This window comes from Macrosteles quadrilineatus, unplaced genomic scaffold (assembly GCF_028750875.1).
Source record: "Macrosteles quadrilineatus isolate MER2022 unplaced genomic scaffold, UCM_ALF_1.0 Scaffold_5__1_contigs__length_97177068, whole genome shotgun sequence".
NCBI lineage: Eukaryota > Metazoa > Arthropoda > Insecta > Hemiptera > Cicadellidae > Macrosteles > Macrosteles quadrilineatus.
In genome coordinates this window covers 91805740-91828396 of record NW_026542598.1, presented here as the reverse complement: position 1 = coordinate 91828396, position 22657 = coordinate 91805740, and the positions used below count along the sequence as shown (strand labels likewise).

The 22657-nt window shown below is 35.8% G+C and overlaps 1 protein-coding gene across 1 annotated transcript in view; it reads left to right on the top strand.

Annotated features, from left to right (window-relative positions):
• LOC128994043 (DNA repair endonuclease XPF-like) overlaps nt 1-22482 on the top strand; it is a 30963-nt gene extending 8481 nt beyond the window's left edge. The window contains exons 6-21 of the mRNA XM_054418252.1: nt 865-1044; nt 7874-8054; nt 8549-8701; nt 9432-9545; nt 10670-10818; nt 11383-11537; nt 12184-12317; nt 12899-13084; nt 14416-14562; nt 16080-16217; nt 16891-17112; nt 17497-17670; nt 18307-18447; nt 19334-19438; nt 21020-21115; nt 21719-22482. Coding sequence (XP_054274227.1) covers nt 865-1044; nt 7874-8054; nt 8549-8701; nt 9432-9545; nt 10670-10818; nt 11383-11537; nt 12184-12317; nt 12899-13084; nt 14416-14562; nt 16080-16217; nt 16891-17112; nt 17497-17670; nt 18307-18447; nt 19334-19438; nt 21020-21115; nt 21719-21862 — 2419 coding nt within the window. The 3' untranslated portion in view covers nt 21863-22482. The remainder of the gene's footprint in view (nt 1-864; nt 1045-7873; nt 8055-8548; nt 8702-9431; nt 9546-10669; nt 10819-11382; nt 11538-12183; nt 12318-12898; nt 13085-14415; nt 14563-16079; nt 16218-16890; nt 17113-17496; nt 17671-18306; nt 18448-19333; nt 19439-21019; nt 21116-21718) is intronic.
• The last annotated feature ends 175 nt before the right edge of the window (nt 22483-22657 follow it).

Below are 22657 nucleotides of genomic sequence, written 5' to 3'. Positions count from 1 at the left end.
CTCCGTTACTAGTAATCGAAGAAAAATACTTTTATATACTTAATTATTTGTTTTTTAAGCTCTTTAAAAAGGTCTAAAGAGAAATCGGGAAATTTTGTGTTTTGAGGGTCAAAAGTGAGAAAAACCAATTTTTACCCCATAAAACCCCCCGTAAAGCCCCGTTCCCATGGTCCGATCGTGCTGGTTCGCGAACTCATTCAAGTTTATCCCGCTTTACACCTTTAAACCAAATTTCATCAAAATCGGACAAAAATTACTCAAGTTATCGCGTTCACGGACGTATATATATATATATATGTCTATATATATATATATATACATATATAAAAATTTGAACGAATGGTGTTTTTGGCCTCTGGGGACATCAAAATGAAAAAGTAAATCGGTCCCGGGTCTAGGTCTTACCGTGCCACCTACGGTAATAGCTACTTCCCTATAGGGAAATTCGCTAAAATCTGTGTAAATAGGAACTATTTTACTTTTAGGATGTTTTAAAGGTCGGAATAGCTCCATAAAATCCGACCCAACTGAAAAAGTATGTGGAAAAAACTTAATGGGAAGCAACAGACTTTACTCGAAAGTTTTTGGACTAGGGTTGGTAATTATAGGTGTAATTAGGCGTATTGGAAGCTAAAATTGATACAGACGGTCAGTGTTAAGGGTGTTTAGAGTAGAATCTTAAATTATTGAGACCTTATGGAAGAGTGATGTCTTTCTGTTTTTCGTGGTGAATATGCTGTGGTCTGCATAATACAAGGGAGACAGTAGGCCTACTTTAATAGCCTAATGGCTTGGATTTGGCTTTGTGAGAAATATTGTTTTTACATCCATACCTACTTTTTAATTTACATTTACTTTGTTCAGAGGGCTGAGAATGGAGACTGTGATTATGAACCTGATGAAAGTCTACTGCGACCCCGGCAACTTGGTGTTGGTGTTGGGAGCTTCCCAGAGAGAAGAGGAGTTTTTTGTCACTGAGTTAGAGAAGCAAGGAGTTACGCCGCTGCCGAGAGTCATTACCTCTGAAACCACCAATACCGACAGGTGATACAACATAACGTATGTGTGGAGACGAGTCAGACAATATAATGTAACTACCATCATGTCATTTCATTTTAAAGGAAAACCAAGTGGCTGATTAAAAATAAAAATGTTGAAGGGATAGTTCTGGTAGCTTATTATAAGAAGAGTCCAGGACACAGTAAATAACTTCTTGATCAGCATTGTACGTGTAATTAAATTTTAAAGTAAAGTAAAAAGTAAATATACAGTGTACCCTCTGTACAATGTCGAGTGTCCAACATTGTTTGTATTAGAAAACTGCATGAAATCATATAAAAAATGAAACTTTATTTAACTTATGACTTGCTTGTAAAACTTTAAAAAATACAATACCTACTGTTTTTGTTTGTGTTTTTACAAATATAAATTCAATCATATGTTAATTTACAAACAGTCTGTTAGGAGATTGAACATGCCGCCCACCTTGAAAGTACCACTTTCAACAAAATACAAAAAATAAACTATTTACAAAAAATGTCTTATTGATTGTCTTTGGCCTTTTCAATTTTCAATTGGTAATACACACAGGCAATTTACAGATCTCTTGAATGTTCCTGTAGAGGTTCGCACTGTAGCCACTCTAGTTTTTCCATCAAGTCCAGGATGAACATCTTCAACAATAGCAGTAATCCATTTTAAAGGTGGTAGATTGTCATCTTTGATTATGACTAGTTGACCAGGTTTGATATTATTGGCAGTCGTGAACCACTTTTGCCTTTGTTGTAATTGAGAGAGGTATTCCTTGGACCAACGGCGCCAGAAGTGTTGCATAAGCTGTTGTAATCGTTGCCACTGTGATAGACAATTTTCTGGCTTAAATGTATAATCTGGATCTGGTAAACTTGTAAGTGCTTTCCCAATTAAGAAGTGACCAGGTGTTAGAGGAAGGGGATCTTTAGGATCATATGACAGAGGAGTTATAGGTCTTGAATTCAGGCACGCCTCTATCATTGTAAGCACAGTATACATGTCTTCAAATGTGAAATTGGCGTTTCCCACAACCTTCCTTAAATGCTGCTTTACGGACTTAACTGCGGATTCCCAAAGCCCTCCAAAATGGGGTGAATTTGGAGGCGAGAAATGCCATTTGATGCCTTGAAAAGATGTAGCATTTATGATTTGTTCTTGATGATCATTACTTTTAAGAAGGGAGTAAAGTTCCTTTATTTCGTTATTGGCTCCAACAAAGTTTGTTCCGTTATCGGAATATATGTGGTTACATAAGCCTCTTCGAGATGTAAAGCGCTTGAATGCTGCTAAAAAGCCGTCAGTTGTTAAGTTGGATACTAATTCCAAATGAATAGCCTTTGTGGTAAAGCAAACAAAGACTGCAATGTAGCTCTTAATTAATGAAAACTTTCGAAGGTGGTTTGACCGTAAACATATCGGTCCGCAATAATCAACTCCTGTAATCTCAAAAGGCTGTGATGGATTCGTTCGATGTGCAGGTAAGTTTCCCATTTCAGGTTGTGTGCATTTCGGCTTTGTTTTAAAACATGGTATGCACTTATGGATGATTTTCCTTATAATGTTCTTGGCATTTAGTGGCCAATATTGTTGTCTTATGATGTATAGAAGTGTTTGAGGACCCACATGGAGATTGCGAATATGTTCATTTTCAATTATTAAATGAGTGAAATAGGATTTAGCAGGCAATACAATTTGGTGTTTTTGACTTTGATCTAACTTTGCGTTGGCTAGTCGACCGCCTACTCGAATGATTCCTTCATCATCCTTAAATGGATGAAGTGTTATTAGTTTGCTTTTCTTGTGAATTTGTTTTGAGTTTGACAATGATTGTAGTTCTTGAGGAAAGAAACGTTTCTGTTCATGTTTTATCCAATGCTTAAGACTGTGGTTTAATTCATCGTGTGTTAGAGGTCCTGCAATCTTTGAATCTTGAGTTTTACAATTTTTTATAAATCTCAAACAATATGCGGTGACACGAATCAGTTTCTGTAACTTGGAAAACTTCTTCAGTATATAGTCATTATCTGTTTGTTTTTCATTTGATTGAACTATTGCAGCAGAAACTGTGGACTTTCTTCTTTCTGGAATGTCAGTTGAAGGTGTTATGGAAGTAATTGGCCAGTTGCAAGGTTCTAACGATAACCAATATGGCCCTGAATTCCACAAATCAGATCTTATGATTTCGTCGACTGTTAAACCTCTGGATACGAGATCTGCGGGGTTGTCTTGACTTGGCACATGTCTCCAATCTTTATAATCACTTAGATCCTGGATCTTTGCAATGCGATTTGCAATGAATGTTTTCCAGCATGCTGCTTCTGCATTTAACCAGGATAAAACAATTGTAGAGTCCGTCCAGTATGTAACCCTTTCAATATGTTTGTTGATAAGAGCGGTTTTGACATTTGACATTAACTCAGTTAGGAGTAGAGCTCCACATAATTCCAATCTTGGAAGTGACTGTGTTTTCAGTGGTGTTACACGAGATTTTGAACAGAGAAGAGTAGTTTTAGCAGTTCCATCGCTTAGTTCGTGTCTCAAGTAAATTGCTGCTCCATATGCCTTTTCAGAAGCATCTGAAAAACCATGAAGTTCAAAAGTTCCCTCTGTTTGGATCATTCTTACACATCTTGATACATTAAAATTGCTGAGCAATGTTAAATCCTGTTTGAATTGTAGCCATCTCTTGTGTAATTGTTCTGGGAGTACATCGTCCCATTTCATATTTTGTTTCCACAGGTCTTGCATGAGTATTTTAGCATTTATTATAATTGGAGAAATGATTCCTAAAGGATCAAACAGTTTTGCTATGTCTGAGAGCACAGTTCGCTTTGTTACACTTGTAGAAGCTGCCTTATTGTCTGTTGATAACATGTACTTGTACTTTATTTTGTCAGAATCTGCATCCAAAAAAATGCCTAAGGTCTTGATTGTGCTATCATTAGAGTTGGGAAGTTTATGTGCTTTTCTTTCCACCATATCATCTGGAAGCTCTGCTAAAAGTGCGTTACTGTTGCTGTTAAACTTTCGCAAATTGAAGCCACCACACTTTAACATACCGACCAGTTGATCTCTTAATACCCTTGCTTCATTAATGTCGTCTGTTCCTGTCAATACATCATCCACATAAAAGTCTTTCATCACTACATTGGAAGCTCGTGGATATTGTGATCTTTCATCTTGAGCCAATTGTTGAATAGTTTTGATTGCTAAGTAAGGAGCACATGCTGTTCCATACGTAACTGTATTGAGCCTGTGAATGAGGACAGGTTTTGAGTTGTCTTCTCTCCAAAGGATTCTTAGCATGTCTCGTTGACTTGGATGGATCCAGATTTGTCGATACATCTTCTCTATGTCTGCTGTCAGAACGTAAGTGTGAATCCTGAATCTCAATAGGATAGAAAATAAATCATCTTGAAGAGTCGGACCAACCATAAGCGAGTCATTCAGAGATATCCCTGTTGTAGTTTTTGCTGAAGCATCGAAAACTACTCTTAATTTAGTTGTTGAACTGGCTTCCTTAATAACTGGATGGTGGGGTAAATAATACACTGGTTTGTCAGTTTCATTTGCAGTAACCTTTTCCATGTGTCCAAGTTCCTCATATTCATGCATGAAGGATTTGTATTGTTTTTGCAGTTCACTGTTATTTTTTAATCGTCTTTCAACTTGATAAAATCGTTTGATTGCTAATTCTTTGGAATCTCCTAGGGAATTTGGATCTTGCTTCAGAGGCATTTTGACAGTGTAGCGCCCATCATCGCCTCTTTGAACTGAATTGTCATACATTTCTTCACATTGTTTATTTTCTGATGTCATTGTCGCCTTTTTTATAGGTTCTTCTTCAATTTTCCAGAATGCTTGAATATTCTTATCAAGGCTTTCCAGTGTAGTTAGATGACAAGACGTTTCAGTTGATGACTTTTGATGGTGTACTTTGCCTCCAACTATCCAGCCGAGCTTTGTGTTCTGAAGTACTGGTGAATTTTGATTCTTTATCCTTCCATCTTCCAAAAGATCAAAGAAAAACTTTTGTCCTAACAAAATATCAACTTTAGATGGTTTGCAGAATGTGGGATCTGCCAAAGTGATATTTCCAGGGATATCCCATTGACTTGTATTAACAGTGTGTGTTGGAAGTAACCCTGTTATTTTAGGAAGAACCAAAAATGTTGCAGTTGCTTTGTAATTAGAATTTCTTGACTGAAATGTTGCTTGTACCTTGTTTGTAGTTTTAGTTGTTCCTTCGTTAATACCTGTTACTAATACATTTGAATTTTCTTTCTTTAGTTTTAACCTTTGGCAGAGATTTTCTGTCATAAAGTTAGATTGGCTGCCATTGTCTAAGAATGCCCTGCACGTGTATTTAATTCCACTCGGACTTATAACATCCATCAATGCTGTAGATAATAAAACCTCTCCACCTTGGAAATTAGTACTTAGACTTGTTGTAGTAGTACTGGTATTTAATGTGTCATCACTACTTCCCTGCTTGTTGTTAAATGTAGCAGTTTTCTTTGGTTGTAATGATTTATGCCTTGGGTCTGATGTGTTGTAATGAAGTGCAGTGTTGTGTTTCTTATTACAATGCTTACATCCTCTAGAATTGCAATGTTCTACGCGATGGCCCGGTTTTAAGCAATTAAAACAGAGTTTTGCTGCTGTCAATTTGCTTAATCGTTCTTCATGAGAAGCCTTAATAAGTTCGCTGCATTGATACACAGGATGGTTTCCATCGCATATGAGGCAGATGGATTCTTTGACAGAAACATATGTTTTCGTGTTTGATTTATGAGGATGAGCCAAGTGTTGTCTTGGATGGGCAGGTTTGTTATGGAGTTGAAATGACGTTGAGTTAGTGTGAACAATGCTGTGGTTGACGTTTTCTAACATTTGACATCTTTTTTGTAAAAAGTCTGTAAGTTCCTTTAAAGTAGGAAGTTCATTTGGTAGGGTTGAAAGTTCCCACTCCTTATGTGTGGATGTGTCAAGCTTTGTAGTTATGAGATGGACAATGAATGGATCATTTTCATTAATCTTTATCTGTAACCCTTCTAAAGCCCTGATGTGAGTTAGAGTGCTATTTAGTAGGTGCCTTAAGCTTGTTGGGTTGTCCCTTTGTACGAGAGAAAGCTCAAAGAGTGATCTTACATGTTGCTGTACGATAAGCCTAATGATTTGGAACTGATCTTTAAGTAAGCTTAAAGCTACGTTGTAGTTAGAAGCTAATAGCTCTAAGTTCTTTATTACATTAGCTGCATCACCAGTGAGTGCAGCTTTTAGGTAATGCAACTTTTGGACATCATTTAAACTTTCATTTTTGTCAATTAATGCTGAAAAGGAATCAAAGAAGGGCATCCATTCATCAAACTTCCCAGAAAATCTTGGTAGATTTATGGTTGGTAGTCGAACTGAAATGGACGAGTCTGAGGACTGTGTACTGTTATTTGAATTAGAATTGTGATTAACAACAACTTCGTTATTTTGTGGTGGTGGACACGTGTGTTGTTCAATAAAGTTAGCTATTTCTGCACAAAGCACAAAATATTGCTGTTCAAACTCATCCCTTTCAGCTTCATGATTCAATTCTGAATCTGAATCAATATCTTCAATCTTAGATTGCACATTTTCAAATTCTACCCAACTTCCTTCTACCTTTTGTAGCCTAAGTTGTAATTCTTTTACATGCTGACTTCCTAAACATTTATCAAAAAAGTTTTTACATCTTGTAAGTTTAGCCTTAATATTACTTCTAGCTTTCACTAATTGTTGTAACTGATCTTGCTTTGGCATGGCTTGTTAATGTTCAATAAAACTTGAATGAATGTACAACTGAATAAATATTGCAAAGTTTGTAAGTAATTTAAATTTACCTTAAGGTCGTGGTTTTATCGCGGGGTGAAGGACCAAAATGTACAATGTCGAGTGTCCAACATTGTTTGTATTAGAAAACTGCATGAAATCATATAAAAAATGAAACTTTATTTAACTTATGACTTGCTTGTAAAACTTTAAAAAATACAATACCTACTGTTTTTGTTTGTGTTTTTACAAATATAAATTCAATCATATGTTAATTTACAAACAGTCTGTTAGGAGATTGAACACCCTCTTATCCGAATACTTTTTAACATGACGCCGGTTTTACTGGACTACCATTAGGAAAAGTGACATCTCTTTATTAAGGTTAAACTATTGAACTGGACCGATAGTAGGCGTTACTGAAACGACTTTTCTCATGGGAAAGATTTGGGACCAGTGATCTAAATAAGTGTGTCTAAATACAATGTTCACCCAAATTTTTGGGTTAGTTTTAGAGTGATTTGAGTTTTAGGGAGCATCGGGAAACCCTGTAATCTAGAGTAACTTCAATCCTGAGGAGTCTACACACTATTATATACAACACTCTTGAAAAATATATTGACACTTAGGCCTACTGTAAATTCTCTAAAAGTAAATGGAAATTTTGTTTTTATACTGTGAATGTGCACAAATTGTTGACTGAGGATTTTTTCAAAAGAAATAGAGTACAGCTAGCTTACTTGAAAAAAAGCCTAGAGCCCAGGGGCCAATAGCCAATAGATACACAATAGAAGAACACAAAAACATAACACTGATATAAGTATAAATTCTTCAGAGAGAAGGTTTATCAGCCTCTGGACTGTAATTTTCTAAGGCAAGCTAACTCTATTACTTTTCAAAAAATGCCTTGCTAGCCAATTCCTTTAAGATATAACCTAAATTCAAAATTGTCTAAGTGCAAAACAACCACTGTTGGAGAAAATGAGTGCAAGTTCTGTTGCTGTTTATCTTCCTAGGCTCAACGTTGTGATGTTTGCAGAGAAAAGGTGTACCTGGAGGGGGGAGTGTTGATGGTGTCTGCTCGCATCCTGGTGGTGGACCTGTTGAGAGGAAGAGTTCCAGTAGCTCATGTCACGGGGTTTGTTGTCCTGCGAGCCCACAAGATACTGGAGTCTTGCCAAGAGGCGTTTGCGCTTAGACTGTACCGTCAGGATAATAAGGTAGGCCTTATCACATTGAGCCTAAGTAATTAATAAATTGTACATTTTTATGAATTTATTAAATCAAAACTTCATTATGTATTAGGAATTAATTGTTTGCAATTTTGGTATGAGATTTTGATAATTCTTTTTGTTTCTTCCTCATTATTTTTCTTGTGTTTAAATGGCCTTTAAACTCATAAGGTAGAACTAACTACCAGATTCCTTTGACTAGATTAGTGATTAGGTTAGATTAATACAACTTTCAACTCAGACCAAGGTATTTATTTTCAGGAAAAGATGAGTAAAGGATGAAATCAATTATGCTCTCTATTCTCATTAAGGTCAGCAAGTTTTTTTTCAGCTAAAAGACAAAATTACAATTCATCTTCCTTATTTCACTCATTTTTATCTTAAAAACTTTTTGGATGGACTACAACTTTTTGTCCTAAGTAACTTATATCTTAATTATTCTTAATTACTCATCTGTTTACTTGATTGCATTTCTGTTACAGACTGGATTCATAAAGGCGTTCTCCTCGTCCCCAGAGGCTTTCACTGTCGGGTTTGCCAAAGTCGACCGAATTATGAAATCGTTATTTGTGAAGAACCTGTTTCTCTGGCCTCGTTTTCACGCCACTGTCAATTCTAGTCTTGAAAAGCGGAAGGTAATTTGTTTGATAAATTATAAACCTTTGTTTCTATTAACTCTGCGTTGTCTGATTCCCAGGGAACTCAAAAGGATTCCACTAAATTCATAAACTTCCATCCAAAACTTTTACTGTTTATCACTTCATTTCTGGTGCCCCATCCATCAAGCCCTGACACAAATAGGTTAATTTCTCATTAGTTGATCGCCGAACCTTTGCCGAGATGGGATTCAAACCCGTAATCAGCTAGGCATACTGTCTTCTAGATAGGGAGACAACTATTTAATTCACTGATCAACCCAATACAGCACATTATCAATACTAGTAAACCTAAAGCCTAAGTGCAGCAGTTCTAAGTTTAACTCCAAGGCTGCAGCTACTTAGTAAGTATAGCTTTAGACCATTTTAAGGCTCGCATAGACAGTAGTAAGTCAAAGTTTGGTTATGTTTCTTTTGATGGCTGATATATATACTATTGGGGCTCAATGGGTGCAAAATGAAGACCTCTCTTATTTTCACATTAAGAAAGAATCCAGCTAAACAAAGCTTTTGTTATATTTTTTTGTCCAATAGAGATGAAAATATTAACAAAAATCGTTAATTCAATTCAATTATAAACAATCATAGTAATTTCTTAGATGTACTTTTTGAATGAATGAAAAACTTGTGTTCATATTGTTATTATTTTGTGTTTACTGCACAAAGATGGACTAATTCATAACTTTAATCAATGTAATTTATGTTACAGGCAATGGTTGTAGAGCTGCACATACCCCTCACCCCCCTCATGTCCGCAATACAGACGGCAGTGTTGGATATTGTTCATTTCTGCGTAAAGGAAATTAAACGTCTTAATCCATCGGTGAGGAAAAATTTTGATCTGCGCGGAAATTCTCAAGAAGAAATTATCTTCTAAGATCCGTTGACAAAAGTATAATTGATATTTGATTCTCATGTTAACATTTCAGTCAGTTATAGAATAATCTTGCTTAGACTTATATTGCTAATTGCTATATATATTTGTGTTATAGTGGTAAGTATTGACACGGCATTGGTATTGGTACGGCATTGACACACTTAAGTTCAACAATGTTTTGAATAACAATGGCAACAGCTGGCCCATATAGACATGTCTACTTCAAATTCGTAAGTCAATGATGATGATATCAATCAATATACACTCTCGCTCTTTATATTTACTTAGGAGTGGAATTGACTTTAAAAGTACCTACACATCTTTCAGTGACAATTATTAATTATTAGAAGTCTATAAATAAAATCCAAAAACCTGAGCTAAAAATTCTAGGTTTTCAGAATTCTTTCTTAAGATTAGCATGTCTTTCTTGAATTGGAAAGATGGAAAGAGTCCAAATCGGCACAAGAAACACAAAACATTTCAACAATTCACTGTCACTGATATAATTTTCAACTAAGGAAGGTATGAGTTTAGGCCACTATTCCTGAGCATCTCTGTAACTCATAGCTTGTCTACTCTACATACTCCTTTCATACTCTTTTTCTACACTTGACTAAGTCTCCCCCTGGGGATGAAATATGTTTCTCCTGTGTGTTCTACTTTACTTTACTTTACTTTTACTTTTCATTGAAATGGCAAGCATAAACAGTAGGTATTTTAAGCCAAGTACAGATGGAGATGAGTGTAGGATGAGTGGCACGATCTTGTAGTCTTGTTAGTGACTAAGGCTGACATAGTCCTTAGACACAGCTGTTAATTAATCTGTGGCCTACATGTATTTCTTCCAAGGTAAGCTAGCTGCTATCCCCCTTTAACATACAACTTAACAAAATCCTACCTTCTTTAGTTAAAACTTCTGTCAGTGACAGTGAACTATTGTAATGTTTTGTGTATAGTTTTAAGCTTCGTATTTCTTATGCCAGATTGGACTCTTAAAGTAAGCCTACTATGCTCACAAGAGATCCTTAAAATTTTGCAGAACTTTTCTAAATCATTCAAATCTGTTACAGCTGGAGACAGACACAATATCTGTAGAGAACGCTTTGTCTAAGACGTTCCACAAGCTGCTACAACTACAGCTGGACCCTGTGTGGCATCAGTTGAGTGGGAACACCAAACAACTGCTGTCAGACTTAAAAATACTGCGCTCCGTCATCACGTAAGTAGTAGTTATCCTCTGTAATTTCTATGATGAGAGATTGGTAAGGTGAAAAGGTTTTTACGACTGTGCAAACATTTTGTGATTTTGAAATTCACACTTTCACCTCAATTGTGAGGGCGTTGATTACGTTTTCGCGACCGCTTAAGACAGTGATGATGTCTTCAAGACCGCAGGAGATATTCTAGAGTTAACAACTATCACTAAATACGATGATATTCGTCACTGCAGGGGACAATGGTCCAAAAAACTGTTCCGTAGTGTTGAAAATTTTGCCACGATCACGCTAGACAAAGATTGTGTGTCTGAGGCCGTCAGAGTCAATGATGATGTTCTTGGTGTCTGCCTCCTATGTAACAGTTCTTATCACTGTAGTTTTATATTTTTTATATTATTTGCAGAAGCGATTCAGATGGTAGGAGTTAAAATGCGTAGGGATCTACTGTAGTTCAACAATCGATTGGAGAGTTGTCAAGCTTCACTCAAGAACTCCGAAGTCGTTTATATCTCCTTAACATTGTATTTTACTCTTTCTGAGCCCCAATAAGTCTAACTATTGTACAGGACATTGACGCAGAGTGACAGTGTGAGACTACAGGCTTTGTTGTTGACCCTTCGCAGTTCTGATTACGCCAAGCGCTGTTCTGGCTGGATCATGCTGGACTCTGCTGAAACACTGTTTGTATCTGCCAAGAGGAGGCTGTACAACAGCAAGCAAGGTGTGTTGTGTCATAACAGAGTAGAAACCCATTCAATGAGATTTCTGTGATTCATTAAAAATGTCACTGGCTCAACAATAACAAAAAGTACCACTACGGTACTACCTTTGGTGGGTTCTAAGCTGTCTTTCCATCGTTGTGAAATATTCTACTAGATATAGGTTGGTGATTAGAGGTTTCTGATTTTATTTTGTATTTTGATGAAGTAGATGTTATTCTTGATTTTTTTACTGACATAAGATTAATTATTTTAGGTGATAATGCTGCAACCCCTAGGTCGAGCCTGAAGTAATGTGAAAAACAGTTGTGAAGAACAAAAAAGAATTTTTTAGGTAACTGATGTAATGGTATACCTACTACGTAAAAAAGGCCACGTTGCAAACCATACTTTTTGCCACACTGCTGAAAAAAATATGCCTATATACAATAAAAACACTTAAATACACTATTTTTCTGTATTCTCCTAGATGATATTACCACATTCCAGCTGACGGTACCGGTTTTAGATGACTTAACTGATCCTCTCTATAAACGTTTTTCTACTCTACAAAGAGTACATAAACTATCAGCTTCCTGTGTGGGTTGTTGAAAAGGTATTTTTATGGCTTGTGTGTGCTTAGTTCATGTAGCGATTTTCTACTTTCAGAAATATGTCCTGAGGTGAGTCCGAAGTGGGAAACTCTCTCCGAAGTGTTGAAGGAGATACACAAAGATTCTGAGGGCTCCAGCACTGTGTTGGTGTTGGTTGAGAGTGTGTCTACGTGCAAACAGCTCAAACAGGTAATCTTATACAGTATTTTGCCGTCAGAAAGCCTGCCTCTTCCACAAATACCAAAATAATTTTTGGAAATTATTTAATTTTGTGGACTGTAGTACAAAAATAACAGCTGTTCAACAACAGCTTGTTCTAGCTAACAATGTCGGAAAAGCTCGCAAATGTTGCCTCCAACTTAGATGAGCATTGGCAACGTTAGCAACAGTGAGGAGAATGTTGAATGTTTTAGATATGATTTCTAGAACGTCAGCAAGGCTTTTGATGTCACCGGGAACGTTTGTGAGTTAGCCTGGACAGTGATCACCACAGCAAAATTTTCGATTGAGCATCTTTTATGTCTCATCAACTAGCCTACACAGAAAATAGAGAACAAAGCTCTATAACAGAAAACCTAGGAAAAAATATGCTTTGACTCACTCAGCTATATTCTTTAATGAGAACATTAAATACAACTTTTCCATAGATGGAATGTCTTACTTCAGTATCCAGAAGTCAATGGCATTACCAAGAAGTAGAAGTCAATGGCATTACCAAGAAGTAGAAGTCAATGGCATTACCAAGAAGTACAATGTTTTCATGTTTCCAGTATTTGACTAAAGGAGGACCCACGATGCTGCAGGATCTATACAATAGGTTACTCAGCAAGAAGACATCTTCTAGTGAACCATTTCAGGTGGATAACTTGGATGATGACGAAGACGAGGGAAATGTATTTACTCTCTCCCAGAAAGCTGTGGACGACAATAATACAACTTACACTGAATGCACTCAGGTAAACGTTTGATTGTTGTTAAAAATTGAATATTTCCTTTATCGTTAGGAGTTTTTATAGTATGATTTTTGTCTTGGCGTTTCCTTGAATGAACAGTGAAATGCTTCTTTGGAACATAATTTTGGTGTAGAATCATTAAAAAAATAAATAAAGGAGAGAAAAATACTGAGAGTTTTGTTTATACATGTTTGATTGAATCCATACAGTCTATCCTGTGTTTATACAATTATATTTTTTTAATAGGATAGTTAATATTTTTTAGAGTTTTTACAGAATTTTAAAAATGTTGATGTTCATCCACCTTTCTTTCTTACTGTGAACATTAAAACTCTCAAAATTTCTCACTCACAAAAATACCGTAGTTACAACTCTCATCTTTGTGCAGTAAACACAAAATAATAACAATTAAATAAATAAATATAGGATGGAGAGGACACAGCTAACTCACCTGATGAAAGAGTTGCAGATGAGTCAAAGAACACATAAAATCACACACATAATATACTTAATATTTCGCCTCTTTCAGAGGCTTCTTCAGAAGTAGGCCTAGATGGTAGTTACAAAACAACAGTTTAAATAGGATGACACAGTTTGAATTCAAAATGTCTGACAGGTTGTCCAACTGACACTGCACAAAGCACTAAATACAGGCACATTGCAATATTGTATTTACATATAATATGTATATTGAAAAGCAAATTAGTAAATAATCATATTGTAAAAAATAATAACAATATGATTTTTAACTGAAAGCGGATGGAGCTCGGCCCTACCTGCGAATGACCCGACTCATGTACGCACACTCACCATCACCCAATTTGCCTAAAAGCCTTGATCCCCTTCACTACCTAGAAATATAACATCTGTTGTACGATACGTCAAAATCGCAAATAATTTTAAGTTAGACGAGGTGTTAGCCCGTCCTACGTACGGGAATCGAGTTGTAAGTAAAAACGGTCTTTTCTAATATTCGTGGTTAAAACTGTCTATAAGTCAGAACAGATAGCTCACACGTATAAAGAAAAATTGTCTTGCAGTTATAATGTGAAAAATCATCTTGTAAACAAATGGCACATGACCAAAAATGTTTTCATACCAATATAGGCCTATACGATATGCATTTTAAATCCGATAATTTTACAATAAAACAGTGATTGTGTCGATGTCAATGATAACGATGTGTTCAATATATTTCATCTCTGGATAAAACCATTGACTAAGGAACCCATCTAAGGTTGATCTAAAATCTGACACTTGTGTTGTTTTTCGTTAGTTTGTTTGTTGATTTATTGTTAGTTGACTTGATATACTGAATTATATGGTTGTTCCAGTTGGACTCGGCCACGGAGCCAGTAGTGATGATTCAACAGACCAAAGTAGACGGAGATCCATTGTCTTTACCTACAACACTGCGGACCATGAAGCCCAAGTATATAGTCATGTACGATGTGGATGTGACAGCCATCCGGCAAATAGAGGTATAGTAGGCTCTTTGTTGTGGTTGTTGGTTGTTGTTTATGTTATGAAACAACAACCATAAACAGTGTGTTAGTCACCATTGGCTTGGCATGATAGGGATCAAAATAAAATTTATTTAATTTTAGACACAAATTGTACAATTATATTCTATAAATACAAAAGTGTATTGGCTGCGTTAAACATTTTGTATCTCTTTAAATCACTCTAACTAAATTTATCAATAATAACTCACATGTATTTCGTACAAGTTGGTAGCGAGGAATTTAAAACAATTTTATAGAATAGGTGAGTATCTCCCAGGTTCAATCTAAAAACAAGTAAAGCTGTCTTTCGGGTTTTCTTCCCGGCCTTAAAATGTATCAACTGCTGCAGATGCTGAATATATTTGTTACACGTTCGTAAATAGAATCCTAAAATCTATCAATCCATTAGTAACCAGTGCTTTCACTTTTGAGTTAATATGATCAATAGACCTTGACCTCCTTGATCACTCAACATTTGTTTTACCTTTTAGTTGAGAAATTTTTCAATTATCCATACACTTGGTTATCTATTAGTTTATCTTTAATTTTTGATTATGGGAATATTTTATCTAGGGATGGACGAGATTGGATTTTTAGTTCGAGACGAGACGAGACGAGATTTTTTATTTCTCATAAAATTTCGAGACGAGATCGAGACGGGATTTCCCTTCTCATACACAACGGGAAATGCACATTCAAAATTTTTACCTGATTTTGTAACATTGTCAGATGACTGTTTAAATACAAAAATAATGATAATAGGCAAGAATATTTACAATCTTTTATTAAAAAACATCAGCATAACATTTTTTTATTAATCACGCCTAACTTATTAAAAATGCCTACGATTAGGAAACATAGTGATATCAGTTAGGATAGAGTTCAACTTATCCTAAAATAAAATAAATCATAAAATAAAAGCAATATTAATTTTTATAAAATAGTTAGGTACTTGTTTTGACTTTTTATAGTAATAAAACATTCCTGACACTGCTTACACTTAACAAAACTTCTCAAATGTTTTTAAAGTAATATTATTAAAATAATTAAAGTAATATTTACATTTAAAGAATTAATTCAATAAGAACGCCTTCGCAAAGGAAACGCAACTACAACACGCTCCTGTATTGCGGGTATTGCATTGACTTTCTGCAGGCGTTTTTAATTTTTTTTTTTTTTTTTTTTATTCTCGTCTCGATAAAAATCTCGGCCAAAAAGAAATCTCATCTCGTGTAACAAGATCTAAAATTTCCCGAAATTTCGAGACTTGACCATCCTTAATTTTATCATTCTTTCAAACAGTCAAGGAATCGTTCTCAAATTCTAGAACGTAAAACAATTGTAGTCAAATTCTAGAATGTAAACAATTTTGTAGTTCTACTTTTTTAGTCCTACGTCAAATCTCTACCATATTACGATGTAGTGTCAATAAAGCTGCTAACCTAACACATAGAAGTGTACATGTTGAAAAGCAGTTTGAAACATTTTGTCAGGTATACCAAAGTGCAGAAAGTGAACACCAGATCCATGTGTATTTTCTCATCTATGGAGGCTCTGCGGAGGAACAAGCTTATCTGACCACACTACGGAGGGAAAAGGAGGCTTTTGATTTTCTCATCAAAGAAAAATCTGTAAGTATTACTATGTGTTTAAACAAACTTGCTAGAATTATATACTCACAGAGAAGTAAGGTACAGTTAAAACCTTCAATGGCACACTTAAGTGGTGTCTAGCACTATTTGCTGGTGTCTAAACAATGGCCAACACCGTCCCTCTTGCCCTCATGTACTACAACGCTAACGGTTGAGGAAGACCCTGTACAATAGAAATTTCCGCACAGTGCCAGCCGCATAACTCTAACTTGTTTGTCACAAGCATATTTCCGGCACAATTTACTAGAGCTGAAAACGCATGATCCCCTGAGCAAGATTCCTCTATACCTTATTTCTCTGTTATATGTTATGTTTAATGGTTTCCTTTTAGGATGATTCCATAGGCATAGGCATAATTGAATGCTTATTCACAGATAACTATATTATAGGTTACACATAACTTATGTCATCATCAATCCACTATCTATTACAAGATTACTAGTTTAGGAGTGCTGTAGGTCCATTATCAAATCTCTGATAGTTTGTTAGTATTAAGGCAATTTGCGAAGATTGGAGGATGAAATACAGAACTAACTTATGCACCCTCGCCAACCGCTCATAAATGTCATAACCATGCATAACCATCTTAACCTGGATTATCAAGAGTCTACTGAAGAGCAATTTGTATTACCATTTAATTATCACTCCACAGACCATGGTAGTTGTGGCAGATCAGGAAGGCAAGAGTGACAACTGTGCAGAGTTGAGTCGTGAGGTTGGCAAGAGTGCTGCGCCTCAGCTCAACACTCGTAAGGGTGGCAACACTGAGTCCAAGGCCAACCCCCGGGTCATTGTAGACATGAGGGAGTTCCGAAGTGAGCTACCATCGTTGTTGCATCGCAGAGGCATAGGCATAGACCCAGTCACATTGCAGGTTTGGTTTTTTATTTTCTCCAAAAATGTTTCACGAAAAGTATGTTTTCTTTATACGGTTTATTTATTTATTGGCTGTTTAACTGTTGTTTTTTTCTTTAGACTGCATTGTTTCCACCTATCAGAGATTTAATTGACCATCTCGATTACGCAAGGGCTAGGAAAAGCTCTGTGGAAAAAGTTGATTCTGTCAGAGGACTTTACATGCTATACTTCGGATTTTGAGCGAACAAGATCGTAAATATTCAAGTGTTCATAGCTCATTGATTAGTCTTGATGTTGATGGTAAATAGTGCAAGTCGTATCATACTTGCCGACACTGCTTTTTTTCACCTCAGTCTAACCAAATTCTAAGTACAAGTGACATTTGACCACTCATTTACAGATAGGAGACTATATCTTGTCGCCCGAGATGTGTGTGGAGAGAAAGAGCATCAGTGACTTGATCGGGTCTCTTAACAGCGGCAGACTGTACCAGCAAGCTCTAGCAATGTGTAGACACTACGTCAAGCCCATTCTGCTCATAGAGTTCGACCAGAACAAACCCTTCGCACTGCAGGTAGGTCTTCGATACGGTTTTTCAGTGGTGTGAAATTATTGTTTGAGTTACCATGTAGTAATTGGGGATGAAGTTATGTGGTTTGAAAGCAGGTAAGGCTTAAAGAATGTGTTGACAAGTGCATACCTATCATGTAATTTGGAATTATCAAATGCTTTACTAGATTAGGTTGGGATTAGATTAGTAACTTTTGCTGGGGTTTGGATTTCTGTCTTAAAGGACATATCCCGCCATGCAATAATGTCATGAACCAGTGGTTTAAGCCCATCAAGTTTTAGTTCTATCCATCCAGAAAACGAAACGGTTCTCTCAGGCAAAGACAATCTTTTCAGTTGTGGAAAACTTGCTGAACAACTCAATGATGAGTTTTCATTCAATGGTTAATTTTTTTTTTTAATTTAGTAAGTTTAGCAAAACATCTGTGTAACCAAAACGTGTTATTTATGATAGTTTGCAGTTTGTTCCCTATTTTTACGGCCAAACATAATTTAACAAAATATCAATACATTGCGTTCCTTCAGTGGATTTAAGTTAAAACAATGTACTTCTCTATTAACACCCTACCAACACATTTATTGGAGTGTGCCAACCTAAAGAACATGAATCAGCTGACCTTTGACCTTGTTCCCTGTCCAGGGCCGCTACTACCTGAGCAGTGATCTACAGAACAGTGACATCACAGCCAAACTGCAGCTGTTGACGATACATTTCCCTCGGCTGAGGCTTGTCTGGTCTCCCAGCCCGTACGCAACAGCCCAGCTGTTTCACGAGCTCAAGGTATTGTCTCGTTTCCATCAGGTTTTTTATTTTTTTGCTCTAATATATTTCTTGCAAGACTTAATTTAAAAAAGTGATTGATAAATAAAATTATGGACAAACTGTGGAACCAGGAAGTCCACCATCAAATCAAAGTTGATAAAAAATCAATACCAATGTTAAATCTCAAAAAATCTTTGCGGAAAATTGCCGTTGAATGGACTCCTGGTCCATCTGTGAAATTTCCTTGTGAACCATTCATATTTATTCATTCTTCATAAAATCCTTGTACGTGAAAACCAATAACTATATTTTTGATAGTGTCTTTTGTCTCGATCACTACAAGATAATAGTGTAAAAAAGTGTTAAAACCTTTTGTGTAAAAAATCATAACCACAGAATTGAAAAAGTGACCTAGTAACTAGAATTATGTCGGTTGTCAGATATACAGTAGTTTTAGAGACACCAGAAGAGTAGTTTGGTATTGATAATATGTCTAATGTATTGGACTGACTTTAGAACTGGACTGTATGAAAGGTAATGTAAAGTGTATTACTTTTGAAGTAAAGTATTCCAGCTCTATCATCATCAAGATCTAGCTCTAACCCGATGTTAAAGACTTGATAAGGACAATGTGGAATTTTATATTAAACCTTTAAAGAGCACCAACGGACTGAATTGATTGTCGAAACACAGGGATGGTTTTGCTGCGGATAAGCTATACAATTTTCAGGAAAGCTTCATACTGAATATCCAAACTTGCCAATACTATGACTACGTTTTTTGCACTCAATGAGCTTCACAGAAAAAAGGTCGAGAACGATCTAGGCATAGTGTAAATTAGTTGGGCTTAGTTTTGACTCGCCTATCAGATTGATCAGCTCTGGTTGGTATTGTTTGTCAACAGGAAGGCAAGGATGAGCCGGTCGCTTCAGTAGCCGCCGCTGTGGGGTTGGAAGGCACAACTCTTGAAGACGATGTCCACATAGAAAAATACAACACTGCCATTCATGTAAGAATCAAGTGCAGACATTGACTAGGGGCTCTATAGTTATACTCCATCTATATTTAGCTTAAGCCTGTTTATTATTCTGAAGACGTCGTCGGATCAAGCCACTCACAGAGATATCTTCTGTCAAAATTGTATTTCTGGTCTTAGATTAAAACGATTTATTATCAGCTGCCCGTTTACTTTAAATTAAACAGTTGTTGTATCTATCAATGGCTCACATCAACTAGAACGGCCCCCAACGACTAAAACGGCTTGGTAAAAAGTTCATATATTCTACAGAAATCAGTACTGTAATTACTTTTCTTTTCTAAGATACAACTTTCAACTAGCAATGCTCAATTAGTTGTAGTGTATAGTTATTTGTGTAACTAGTGGTGAAAGTGGCACTTTGCTGCACACGAGAGCAATGTTTACGCACTCGCCTGCGGCTCGTGCGGAATGATCTCGAGTGCAGCAAAGGCCTTTTTCACTCGTGTTACACATTATATTTTTCCTACAGTCACTATAAAGCATATAAATAATTAGTCTTTCAAACACTATACAACACGTTTTTAGGTTCAGCTGGCAACACAAATGGTGCCATAAAGAAAGTAGTACTCGTGGTCCGTATCACTCCGCTATTTTTCCTCGGCAAGAAATGTGCTCCGCGTTTTGAGAATATAGTTCCGTATTTTTTTTGTAATTTGAAGTGGTTTCCGCGCCTAAAAAAAATGCTTTAAAGGTATTTTCTTGTTTATTAAGATCGTAGGAATGTTTTAAAAACGTTTAAAAGAAATGTCCAGAAAGTTCAGAAATACCGAAACTATAAACAGAAATGACAGGTTAAATCGTAGTTATAATAGTCAATCAGCTGTGTATAGTGTTATTATCTTTAAGTGTTGCCAACCTATTTCCAAGCGTACACGGATTACGTGCATAATAGAACCACGCTATTTTGTGTTGTTTCGTTGGAATCCTGATGTGCGGCAAAGTATAAACCGTACGGCAAAGTATAAATATGCAGCAATTAGCAGCTTTCTGTACTATAAACAGTACAAGGAAGCCAACTTTGTCGGGTGACTGTAGGAAAAAGTACAATTTTATACTGATTACTGACACAATTTAAATGTTACTAATTTTATCAGAAGGAATTATATTTAGTGAAAATTTACCCATAATATTCATCTGTTCATGGTTGTTTCTTGAATAAAATAAAATAAACTAATGTTTATTAAAGAGGTTACAATTTTTGGAGGGGTTTTTGAGCTTTTGTCATTTTGCCTCTGTCTATTGATAAGACACTAATGGGAATATCACATGATCTGTTATAGCTGTAGTAATAAATAGTTGCCAACTATATGCTTTCTGTTTAGCTCAATGGATAAAGCTTGTTTGGTAATCCTGAGAAAGGTGAGATGGTTTTTGATGGTTCAAAACTGGACCCTGCTAGGCTTACAAATAATCGTCCTATCTTAATAACTAAGCTACAACATTCATTCACCTTTCGTCCTTAAGTTATCTTTGTCTTAAGGTCCTTACCCTGTTGAATCTGTGTCCCATATCTCTAATCTCCTTCACATTCTGATGATAGTTTCAATTTAGGACTTTGTCAGTAAACTGCCAGGAGTGAACACCAAGAACCTCTCGATGCTGATGAACAGAGGCCAGTCATTGGACCACCTCATGACTCTCTCGCAGGTTTGTCACGGTTAAATGTTACATCAAACTTGGTAGAGAAAGGAGACATTCAGATAGACCCTACTAAGTAATCAAGATGTTAGCTCTATCTTTAATTGAAATTTGTGATATTTTAATCATCTGACTGAGTTTTAACTCATAAGAAGCCGTAAGAGAGAGGATCACTTTTTCAACATTTTTTTGCTACAAATTGTAGTAAGTGACTGTTCCCCAATCTATAAAGTGTCCTGGAAAAAACAATGAAAATTGGCATCCAGAGTTTAAAGTAGAATAACAATACATAAGCTCTTGGAGTAATTTATCACAAATTGAGCTATCCTACCTCCGTCATAAGTCGAAATGTTCATCAAATAGGTGCTGACTAGAGCAACATTTTCAAAGCATACACACGTCATAGCATCAAAATTATGTGTCAAGTTTCTATATAAATAAATACATATTATGTCAATCATGTTAACATATGTTAAACAATAATGTTGATAACTTCAACTCATACTTCACGAATCATAAACAACTAGATTAAACAATAATGTTGATAACTTCAACTCATACTTCACGAATCATAAACAACTAGACAACATGATTAACCTTGTTAAATTTCAGGAAGAGCTAAGTGAAATGCTGTCCAACAGTCAGAACGCAGAACTTCTGTACAAAGCCCTTCACAAGTCTGTACAGGCTGTGACAGAACCAAAGTCCTATCGTGGCCGAGGCAGAGGGCGAGGCTTTCGGAAAAGAAAAAACTAAACGAACCCTCGTGTTTTGTGTTTCCAGCTTTGAAAGAAAACTCCCACCTTATCAGTGTTCTTCCAGAAGTGCTTTGATAGTTTTATACATTTTTGAAAAGTATTTTATCATAGTTTCAGCATTTTTACTGAAAAAGTGGTTTATTAAGAATTAATTAAAACGTTTTTGTATGTGATTAACTGAACTGTGACTTGTTTTGCCCCATTTTGTGATGAAAAAAGTTACTGGCTAAATATTTTTTTTATACGCGTACTTTACTTTTTTATGAAGCAGTCTTATGCGTTTCAAATGTTTAGTGAATCGTCTTAAACTCTCGTGTAAGTATCTTAAATACTGAAAATGCATGAATGTCTTGTGTTCATAAATTATTTGTGTCTAGACGGTTTGAATTTAAAGAAAAGTTGAACGCACATATTTAATCGGTATGTTTCAAGTATTGAATAGCCTTCATATCAACATCACTTTGTTATTAAACTACAAAAGTATACCAATTAACCAATTACAGAAACAATTTTTACAGGTTTATACTTGTTCGTAAGTAATCCTAAAAGTCTTTAAACAACTTGTATTATAGATGTATACTTGTGTAATATTAATATTCAATAAAATTTGTAAAAATATGTACTGATTTAGTGATTTTATTACTTGTTCCATGACAATAAACCTGGCGCACACGTGGCGATTTTTTTAGTTGAGTAATGATGGATGTTTTCGAGTGCGTAGCTATCCTAAAAAATGGACTTTGTAGAACCAACCTGTGTTTGTGCTCTTCTAATTAGGTCTAAGAAAAAAAAG